This window comes from Peromyscus californicus, unplaced genomic scaffold (assembly GCF_007827085.1).
Source record: "Peromyscus californicus insignis strain IS unplaced genomic scaffold, ASM782708v3 Scaffold_5__1_contigs__length_169319896, whole genome shotgun sequence".
In the NCBI taxonomy this organism is placed as follows: domain Eukaryota; kingdom Metazoa; phylum Chordata; class Mammalia; order Rodentia; family Cricetidae; genus Peromyscus; species Peromyscus californicus.
The window spans coordinates 55,664,312-55,675,854 of NW_026294573.1; the positions used below are offsets into that span (position 1 = coordinate 55,664,312).

At 38.8% G+C, this 11,543-nt stretch overlaps 1 protein-coding gene across 2 annotated transcripts in view; it reads left to right on the plus strand.

The window, feature by feature from the left end:
* The window catches only part of LOC128097381 (cytochrome P450 2J4-like), a 35,011-nt gene extending 24,284 nt beyond the window's left edge, over positions 1 to 10,727 (plus strand). The window contains exons 7-9 of one of the 2 annotated variants that reach the window (XM_052717842.1): positions 4,986 to 5,173; positions 5,267 to 5,405; positions 10,222 to 10,727. In XM_052717842.1, the coding sequence (XP_052573802.1) occupies positions 4,986 to 5,173; positions 5,267 to 5,405; positions 10,222 to 10,400 (506 nt within the window). In that variant the 3' untranslated portion in view covers positions 10,401 to 10,727. The remainder of the gene's footprint in view (positions 1 to 4,985; positions 5,174 to 5,266; positions 5,406 to 10,221) is intronic. The other variant, XM_052717843.1, reaches the window with a different exon arrangement.
* The last annotated feature ends 816 nt before the right edge of the window (positions 10,728 to 11,543 follow it).

Sequence of the window (11,543 nt, forward strand, 5' to 3'; positions counted from 1 at the left end):
ATATTGTTTTAGATATGAAGAAACTTATGTTGAAATTAAAAGTTCTTTGCCTTTTGAACAAACTGCCTGCAATGAGTAATTCCTTTGCAAATCTAATAAGGAGACAAGGAAACAGGCATTCAAAAAAGAAATGACTGCTTTATAGATGGGGAACAAACTTCAGAAAAATCTGTCTTAAAAAAATAGTTGCTTCACCTGAAAGTTCCTTGTAAGAAATCAATACTAAATATCACAGCTGCTAATAATATCAGGAGTTAAAGCTAATGAAGTGAAAATACTAAATCCTGAAAATGCTTTTTCTCAAAGTAAACTAATGAAGGAAATGTTTCATGAAAGAACATCTATTCTTGACTCCTTTGAATAGTAACAGTTTTGGTGAAAATATTGGAACTAACAACCATCAAGTCAAAATGTTTCAACAAATTCAAGACACTATTCACAAAAGAAAGCTGCCATGCTTTGTGGGCCATATTAGAGCTCACTCCTATCTTCGTGGTCCTTTAGCTGAGGGTAATGCAATGGCTGATAAGTTAACAAAGATAGTAGCATTATCCCAAGTGGAAATGGCTCAACAGTCACATGCTCTTCATCATCAAAATAGTTAAACGATGTGGGATATGTCCAAAATATTTTCCTATCTCTCACTTAGGGGCAAACCCTCGAGGTCTTCTTCCCAATTATCTATGGCAAATGGATGTTACACATATTGTAGAATTTGGCAAATTAAGATATGTACATGTGACCATTGACACTTATTCGGTATTTTTAATGGCTAGTGCACAACCTGGGGAAGCTACAAAACATGTAATTATGTATGCTTGAAATGTTTTTCATATATGAGTATACAAAATTATTAAAACTGATAATGGTTTTGGATATAGTAGTAAGGCATTTCAATAATTTTGTACCCAATGGGAAATCGTACATAAAACAGGCATTACTTATGATCCTCAGGGACAAGGTATTGTGGAAAGGACTCATAGCAGTCTTAAAATACAACTTCAAAAAATAATAGGAAGAAATTTACCCTCAATCTCCACATAATGTATTAAATAAATCATGCTCTTTTTGTTCTGAACTTTTTGAATATGGATGTCAGTGAGCAGTCTGCCGCAGATAGATTTTGGCACAGTGGCACCCAAGCGACTTTTGCTCAAGTGAAATGGAAAGATCCCTGCTCGGGATTATGGAAGGGTCCCGATCCTGTTTTAATATGGGGTCGAGGACATGTTTGTTTTTTCACAAGAGGAGAATGAAGCTCAGTGGTTACCGGAGTGTCTGGTTAAGGAGCGTGGAACTAAGGAAGGGTCAGCTCCAATGACGTTCCTATAAAGGAACCAGAATGAAAGTGGCTCTATTAGTGTTTCTGAGGTTTTATCACTGGTTAATGCAAACAGTGAGGAAATAGAGTTCGGAGCTGTGCCACTTTTGGCTTTACTAGCTCCTTTAGAAAAATACTTTATATCACCTAATAGCTGTGCAGTTTTTGGCAAAGAGCTTTACAGCAGCTAAATATGGTAATTTCACCCTCAGCATGAAGTGAAGTTTTCCAGTAGAACAAAACAAAAGAAAGCACTGCTGTAATAGAAACGTTTGTCTGAATTAAAGCAATTAGGGGAGCTACTATGAATTTGGGTGAAGGGACAGCCTCTAGTTAAAAACGGTCTACCGCTGACAGTGCATCTCTGCTGGTTCACAAATGTCTGAGAGAACTCGGCAACTTTGGGGTGTGGCTTCATCCTGGGAAGGTTACAGTCCCCTAGCAACAACTATCACAATTCTATAACAACAACACTCTCTAAATCCCAGTGCTTTATAGCAAAGCTGACTATAAACTCTAAACTTTAGAAATGATATACGTACTTCCTGTCTAGTTAAGAGAATCTAATAGAGATATTGATAATAATTAAGAGTAAGAAGTAAAAAAAGATGAAAATAAGATATGTGAGTTTGTAGAAATTCTGTCTTGTTAGATCTGTGTTAAGAAATCTTTAGGTGTTTGCGAAGTTAAATATATGCTAATGTAGCCCTATATAAGTTTGTAAAATAGATCTATAGAGTTCCTTTAAGTATATAAACTTGCAAGAAGTATCTAAGGTAATCTTAAGACATATAGTAGTAAGCTTGTAAGAAGTAAAGATGCTAGTTGTAAATGTAAGTTTAAATAAGAATAAGATGGAATGAATATAAGAAACATATAAGAAGTAACAAGAAATATATTTGCTAAAGTAGTTCTATAGTTTCCTTAAGGAGTATAAATAAGTAGATGTTAATGTTATGAGTTTGTAAAATCATGTAAATGTTGAATGTGAGTCTAAATGCTTTGAAAAAATGTCATATGTGAGTTTGTAAAAAAGTGTAAATGTTAAGTGTGAGTCTATTCTTAATGTATATGGTGAAAGAACCTGAGATACAGAAGTTAGTGTCCTAGGAGACTGCAAAGCAGGCAGTCTGAGTGGTTTTCAAAATTTCCAGCCGCTAAGAAGCTAAGAATGGCGGATGCCAGAACCAGCACAACAAGTCATCCGCAACTGAGATCCGTGGAAAATCAACGCAACACAGAAAAACCTGAGCTAACAGCAAAAATGGTGCAGTTTAAAATATTACTATAACTAAAAGGGTCTCTGGCTTGAGAATAAAAGTTGCAGAGATGCTTGTTTGAACTAAAATTGTTAACTGCAAAAAGTTTTGGTTGTAAAACGTCTCTTCATATTTGGAAGTGAAAGCCTGATACCAAAATTTATTTCTTGTTTGAACTTTTTGAACTTAAAATGAGATAAAACTACAAAAAGATTTTGGTTATGGATTTCTTCATATTTGGAAGGCTAGTGCCAGAATTTATCATTTGAATTTTGGGACTTAAGAAATGAAATGAACAATAGAATGCAATTGCAATGGGACAATTTTGAGTTTACTTATAGTAATGACCTAGGAACTGTTTTCTGGAATTGGGTTAAAAATGGAACTGTTTAAATGAAGAAATTTATTGTTTCTACCTTGACTCAAGATGCAGTTTTGTGTATGCATACAGCCTGGTGATTCATGTATTCTGTGTTAAATGCAATTGTTTTGTGGAACTATTTATGTAAAAATGGAATTACATACAGAAGTGGTTTTATGTTACAAATGGAACTTTAAATGGACAACTTTGGGTTTTCTAACTAGGCTTGATTTTGCTTAAAAAATCATAAAGAAAAGGGAGAGTTAATATTCCTTAGTCTATTTAGTTTAAAAAATATTTTGTTGTTTGAGTAGATTAATGTCATATTTTGCTAGTAAGAAATGCAAATGGGGTATATTAAGAGACTACTTTTAAAGTGTAAAGAGTTTTATTAAGAAACTGCTTTTGGATGTTTTGCTAAGTTTTCAAAGTGTTAATGGTTAGATTGAGAAGATTGCTTTTCAATATGGGTTTGTAGGAATTGTATGAGTTTGGGTTCCTCTAACTAGGTTTGAGATTTTGTTTTAAATTATAAAGAAAAGGAGGAGTTATGAGTGGAATTAAGGTTGAATTATGTTTGCAGAAATTATGTTTAACCTATTGATATTAATGTACCCTGGTTTTGTGGACTTAAGGAAATATTTAAGTTTGATGTGAATACATCAAAGTTTTTCCTGTGTTCTGTTAGCAAGAAAATTCAAATGATTGAGTTAAAGTTGTAAGACGGAGAAAATTGTTAACTATATATAGCACCATATATGCTAATTCAAATGGTTCTGTTAAGAGTTTGCTTTGAGTTGTAAGATTGAGAGAATTGTGACTATGTATAGCAATATTTATGTTAACCTGTTAATGGTAATGATGAAGTTAAGGGATTCTTTAAGTTTGTAGTTGCCTTAAAAGCTTTTGGTTTAGAAAGGTCTTGAGGCAGCTAAGACTGCTGTAGTCACCTTGGACCTAATTCAAAAGAGAAATGCCATATATATCATCCTCTACTCCCATACTGGGAGGTGTAACAGCTATAGAGATTGCTGTAAGCCATTAATAGTTATTTTTTTATATATTAAGAAAGGGGGAGCCGGGCGGTGGTGGCGCACGCCTTTAATCCCAGCACTCGGGAGGCAGAGCCAGGCGGATCTCTGTGAGTTCGAGGCCAGCCTGGGCTACCAAGTGAGTTCCAGGAAAGGCGCAAAGCTACACAGAGAAACCCTGTCTCGAAAAACCAAAAAAAAAAAGAAAGAAAGGGGGACCTTTGGGAGCCCGTTCTCGGGTTCCTTGTGGCTTTACCCAGCAGGTCCGCATAGAGGATGATTAGGACCACAGGCCTGAGTGCAGGTGTCTGAGATGGTCTGTACTTGGCTGTGCTGGGGGAGGAGGTCTTTTATTCCACCCCTTGGCGTCTCTATAAAAACCCTGGGGCAGAGACAGTCGGGCCCGTTGGAAAAGTTTTCAGGCCCTCTCGAGGCTATCCTGTATTTTCTATCTGTTTATCTCCGCAAGATTCTCCGCAATAAATCCTTCTATCTAATATTTCCTGCTGCTCACACTCAAGAAAACTCTGGGGAACTGTAGGGGCGGTGGGTAAATGCCCCACATTTCCACCCTATAGCATGATGATACAACAAGGATTTCTCAACTATGACAAAGAAATTGGTCCTTACCAGACAAGAAATCTGTTGATGTCCTAATCTTAGAATTCACAGAATCTACAAGTAAAAAAAGCAGAAGTGTACTGATGATAATCTTTTCAGTAAAAAGTATTTTTATAGATGTCTGAATAGACACTGATATGAGCTCAACCATGGCCATCATGATTATTAACTTCAGGATATATATAAATTCATAGTTATGCTGTAGGCTTGAAGAAAGGTATAGAGTTTACAGTTTTCTAAATCAGGCTTTTTAAAGTTAGAGAACTTTTATTTCCTCACAATCAGGACACTAGATAAAATAAAAGCAAATAAGTTTTAGAAGACAGCTTTCTCTATCTTTAGAAGAAAGCATTGAAGTTTAAAACTTAATGCAGCCTCTTGTTTCCTTGAAGAAAAAGTACAGGCTGAAATTGACAGAGTGATTGGCCAGGAGAAGCAGCCCAGCCTGGCTGACCGAGACTCCATGCCCTACACCACTGCTGTTGTCCATGAGGTGCTGAGAATGGGAAATATCATCCCTCTAAATGTTCCCAGGGAAGTGACAGTTGACACTACATTGGCTGGATTCCACCTGCCAAAGGTAAGTAGGCTCAAGCATGGAAGTCTGATAACCACCAGCCATCTGTCTGTGTCTTGTCCATACATTGTCTTGAGTCTTTACTACCTTCCCTAGGGTACCTTAGTCCATACCAATTTGACTGCACTGCACATGGATCCCAAAGAATGGGCCACCCCAGACATCTTCAATCCAGAGCACTTTTTGGAGAATGGACAGTTTAAGAAGAGAGAATCTTTCCTGCCTTTCTCAATGGGTGAGTTGTGATGCACAGGAGAGAGTTCAGAGCTCCACCTCATCCCTTCCCTTCTTTCTGGGATCCTTACAGATGAGCCTTCCCAGTAGATCTCCATTTTGCAATTGGTTTCAGTCCAGCACCTCCACACATACACTATCAATGCTTCCTTGCTTCTGATGGAGATTTCAACTTCCTTTGTTCTGTTTTCTACAGCACTGACAGCAGAGACCTAATCCCTGTCTCTTGCTGAGCAGCAAAGTTGAATACTTCCATTGTGTAGGCAGTTTGAGTGTCACAAGTTCTTTTTAAGGGAATGCCTCCTTGGAAGAAAGAGAGCTTAGTCTTAATGTTTTTAACTTGTCTTGTTAAATAGTTTTAACTGTCATTTGCTTAAGTGAATTGGCTTCTATCCTATAAACACTGCCTAAATAGGTCTTATCTTTGTAAATTACAATCTTCTTTGTTAAATATAGTTAGTACATGCATTTGCTACACCACCTGATAAGCAAGAAAGGAAATGCAGTGATGACTCTTTCTCCCTTGTGTTTTCTGCCAGGCAAGTTACTAAAGACTGTAGTAGTAGTGTTGCTAAATCCATAACCAAATGTTCTAGTATATTCCAAATATTGGTTTATATATGTTGCATATGTTTTTTCCAGCAATCTTACAATTCTTTAATTCGATAAATATGTTCTAAGCAATTATTACCTATCAAACATTCACCCTGAGAGCAGGAAAGTAGTGGGATAGAAGATGAAGCAGAGCTGCCCCTTGGAGCATGTGTCCCCCTGTAGCCTTTCCAGTTGAAATTAGTCATCACTGCAGAGGTAAGGACATAGATCTAGCCAAGTGTGCTACAGCTAGAGCTCAATATCCACCAGATTTTCTCCCACTGAAGCCTGTGTTTCCAAACACTGTCCTCAGAAGGTGACTAAATGATGCCCAGAAGCCACACTGGAATGCTTGACATGTTATTGAGTTTGTCGGATTGTGTGAGGCAATGTCACTTCTCATGACATTGAGGCTCAGGAAGGGAGGAGCCTGCATTTGCCTGCATGCTAGTGTGGATCCAGAGCCAGTGTTGCTTGGGACTGGACTGCCCTGGATATGTCTTTCAGGGGCTGCTTCTGACCTCTTTGTCTTTCCATCTGGGACCGTCTGTTCCTTTGTTCACTGTTCTCAACTCACTTTACTAGGAAAGCTGATGACATACAGGGACTCTTTCCAGTCTTCCAGTTTATTAAAATTTTTAAAGTTTTGAATTATAGTACAAAACCTCAGCTACATATTTCACTTACTCAATTATTCTAAGTTAATCAATCAGATCCATGAAATATGGAAAGTCTAGGAATATGATCCTTTTTATTTTCCAAGTAAATGCTTTGTGTTATAATTCCTAGGACTGTGGTGAGAAGAATGTGAGTATATCCCCATAATGGCTTCCACAGGAAGATGTTCCTCCAGGCCCATTGCTGCCCTTGAACATGCCTTCTCCTCACTATAAAAATCCTCTTCCAAGCCGGGCGGTGGTGGCGCACGCCTTTAATCCCAGCACTCGGGAGGCAGAGCCAGGCGGATCTCTGTGAGTTCGAGGCCAGCCTGGTCTACCAAGTGAGTTCCAGGAAAGGCGCAAAACTACACAGAGAAACCCTGTCTCGAAAAACCAAAAAAAAAAAAATCCTCTTCCAATAGGGGCCTTAGGCCTCACCCAGCTTAAACAATTCTCCCATCTGCCCCAGCTATAAAATAAAAGTGGCAACACGCAGAGACATTGGTGCTACTATTAAGATTGCTATCATTTACTCTAAATTATACACTTTATTTAACAGGCCAATTGTGTCACATAATTACCACAGCAATGTAGTTATTAATAATTAGGAAAAATAAATGTTTACTATCGCCCCATAAGCAAACTCCAAACAAGGAGAGGTAAAAAGAGAGTTCTTTCTTATTCAAGATCACGTGCCCAAAGAATTGACAGAACAGGGTCCAAGACTTAAGTTTTAACTTGAAGTTTAGTTCTCTTTATATTATATCCAGACTGTAACTTGCCACCTGAGTTATGGGCCCATCCATTTTAAGTTTTGTTAAGTCATGTCCTGTGTATTAGTCAACATCTTTCTGTATAATAAGCAGTCACAATCTGTATTACTTCATAAGAACCTGTTACTGCTCACCGCTTTCCACAAGGGGTCAGTAGCTGAGATAATCTTGGTTCTCCTGCTTTATATCTTATCCTGGATGCTCATACAGTTGTGATAAATATCTCTAGAGACAAAACAGAAGTACAAAGACCTATTGAGTCCAATTTGGGAACTGTCACTCCATGACTGACACTAAGCTTCATGACCAGGTTTTTCATGTTATATTGTACATAATATTGTTTGATTAAAAAAAGAAGCAGGACTTCTGGAAAATGACAAAATTCAATCCCAGAGAAGGAAAAACTGTAAGTTTTGAATACATTGTTATCCAAAAATCAGAAAATGCCAGCTTGAATGGCCAAGTCAGAAATGTTTGGGGTTTTAAAACAAGTACTGGTTAGCAACAGGTTGTAACACTTACTGATATTCATGAGTGATTAAATAGAGAGAGCATGACCAATGTTAGAATGTCAACACAGGGCCTTGAGATGTAGGTGTCTCAGTGGTTAAGAGCACTGTTTGCTCTTCCAGAGGACCCAGATTCAATTCCCAGTACCCACATGGCAGCTCACAACCATCTCTAGTTCCAGTCTCAGGGGATCTGACCCCTTCTTCTGGCCACAATGGACACTATACACATGTGGTGCAAAGACATACATGCAGACAAAACACCAACATACATAAAATAAAAATAAAGATTAGTTTTTTTAAGAATGGCAATATATATAAGAGATGTGTAGAATTTTAATGTCACAATTTTTTCAGCTACATGCAAAATTTGGAAGAGAAATACCAATAGAAACATGCAGATGAAGATTGGTTTATTAACAGTCTCAAAATATGTTCACTTACAAAAATCAAAATGCTGTTTAAGGAAGAACATGGTAGACACCATCATCACCAAGTGTTCCCCAATGATAAAATCTCAAAACCAACTGCCAGCAGAGGTTAGATGAGAACACCATGTTACATGAGTCATGTCTTCCCAACAAGGCAGATGCTTATGGCCCCAGTCTGCCCATTAGGTAGACAAGGAGATAATTAGAAAAATACCTTCTATCATCTTTAAGAAAATAAACACTTGAAAGTTATGCAAAGGTTGAGGACGCATGCCCCATGTGAAGAGGACAAAAAGACACCACAGCTAAGCATAGCATCTGAAATCAATGGTGTCATGTCATGTGTTAACCATCGATATGGTAGAGGTGCCTAAGATGAAGGACAATGTAACCAGAATCCTAAACCAGGAAAAGATTTGTGGCATGAGATAGTCCCACTAATGTTTTCTCCAGAAATTAAGCAAGATATAATGAAGAAAGACAGGCAATTAATTTTATATTTTCTATGATACAGGGAAGTAGAGGAACATACAGCTGCCTAACATGTCTTCAAGTCTGTGGACATGAGTGCTCAGATTATACCAAAAGGGTGGGAAGAAGCATATGTACTCTGAGGCCACCTTGATCTTTGTCACATTGAACCTTGCTGATTATTATCTCAGTTCTGGTCACACAGGACATTAATCTTCAGACAACAGCCACTTCTAGGAGCAATTTGCATTTGGTGCTGAGCAAATCTCCACTGCTCATGCAGACAGTGAGCAGCACTCTCCATTTTCTTTGCAGGATGTGGTCCTGTCAGAGCAGAGGTTCTTAAGGGAAGCCAAGCAGTTGTCCTCTATGAGATGACAGGTCCTGCTTAGAGGACAGTCTCACCAAGCAAGGCTCTGCTACTCTTGAATGATATTAAGAGAATGAGTGAAGACTTCTGGGTGCCACTCCAAGGCTCTGCAGGAGGATTGCTGGCTGTTATCAATTTGAGAGCCACACCTTAGATCCTCCTATCTTGATCCTTGAAAGGGATGATGGTCAAGTTTGCGTGTGCACTTACTAAATGATGGACATGCCTGTCTGTAGAGTTGAGCAGGAATCTGACTCAATGTTTGAGACAGGAGACAGTTACAAAATGGACGCAGAGATGTCAAGCCTTGATCTGTTTCTAGTTGCCCCACACTTCATCTGTTTCTAATTGCCTGCCATTTTCAAGCTAGAACCTCTGCAAGGGCAACCTGTATGACTCTGGCTTTCACGTTAGGGATTCAGCTCTAGGACCTGCTTATATTTTTCATTCTCTAAGATTTATTTTATTTTATTTATGTATGTGGGAATCTGTCTTTGTGTGCATATATTACATGTATGTGTGTGATGGTGCCCATGGAGGCCATAAAGGGGCATTCAATCTCTTGGATCTTGAGTTGCAGGGGTTTGTGCACCTCCTGATGTGGGTGCTGAGATCGGTACTCCAGTCCTCTGATAGAGTAGTAAATAACCTTAATCATTAAGCTATCTCTCCTCAAAAGGGTTCTATAGCAGTCCATGATTTTGCTGTTAAGCCATTGTGTGCTATATCATATATGTTTGTTAAGTGAATTAGAAAAGCCTTGAGACTAGTCATACATTCTCTCAGCCAGCTCAGGCCTCTCCTTTCTATTGTCCCACATGAAGACTGTGACCTTGGAGTTCCACATTCAGTGGAACATTCCACATTCAGACACATATGGGACGTAAATAAACAGCTGGACACAAAGCCCAGGGACAGTTCAGGATTTGAAGGAGGAAAATGGAAACACCAGTCCCTGCATGCATCAATGGCAGCTGAGAAAGTATCTCATCTTGTTTTATTTCCTGCAGGAAAGCGAGCTTGCCCCGGAGAACAACTGGCCAGGTCTGAGCTCTTTATTTTCTTCACTACTCTTGTGCAAAAGTTTACCTTCAAGCCACCAGTCAACGAGAAGCTGAGCCTGAAATTCAGAATGAGCATCACCCTTTCCCCGGCCAGCCACCACCTCTGTGCTGTCCCCAGACTGTGATGTCAGACACAGAAAGAGAAAGAAGAGCAGGAAGAACTGAGGAATGCTCTGAGCCACTGGGGCAACACATATGTAAAGGGAGAGAAGGAAGGTGACTGGGGAAAGATGAGAAGAAGAGGAATTAGGCTAAGGTTATTGGATCCATGTCCTGGACTGCTGTGATCTCCAAATTGATGGTGGATAAATTACTTATAAATCTTTTCATCTGAGAGTTGCAATGAGAATGATGGTTCCTCCTGTAAAGAAAGTTTTTGGAAACATGAAATGGTGGATTAGAAACAGCATGGAAATCATTAAGTCATATCATAAAATTATATATTCAATTTGCTTCATGCCTCCTTCATAAATGTGCATTTGCTTCTGGATGCTAAATTGGTTCATTTGAAAGCAGTAGAGATCTTTTCTTTATCTCATAGCCTGTGGAGGCTTGCTGTGAGTAGAACTTCTGATAGACAACTATGTCTGGAAGGCTATGGTGTGAGGTCATTTTCCTGGAAGTAAGTGGAGACTCCAAAACTAAAGAAAGAACAAGGCTCTTCTGAAAATTAAAGGTGCTTATTCTCAAGATGAGACCAAATTTTACTTGGGCAAAAGACATGCTTCTGTACACAAAGTGAAAACATATTTCCCAATATGTTCTAATATACCCATGTGCCCCTACAATACCAGTTCATGCCAATAAATTTCTGGGTTGGCTTTCTTTCTACAATTTAGAATAAGTTACTTATCAATCATTGCTCCGTGAGTGGTGACAGAAAGATGGCTTCATTCATATGTTCACCCAGGTATGTAGCTAGAGTTTTCCTGCCTGGCCCACAGTCAGGACAAATCTCTATCACCTGCCAGTCCCACAGCCGTCAGACCCAACCAAGTAAACACAGAGACTTATATTGGTTACAAACTGTATGGCCGTGGCAGGCTTCTTGCTAACTGTTCTTACAGCTTAAATTAATCCATTTCCATTAATCTATACCTTGCCACATGGCTCATGGCTTACCGGCATCTTCACATGCTGTTTGTCATCGTGGTGGCTGGCAGTGTCTCTCTGACTCAGTCTTCCACTTCCCAGCTTTATTCTCCTCCTTGTCCCGCCTACACTTCCTACCTAGCCAATGGCCAATCAGTGTTTTATTTATTGACTAA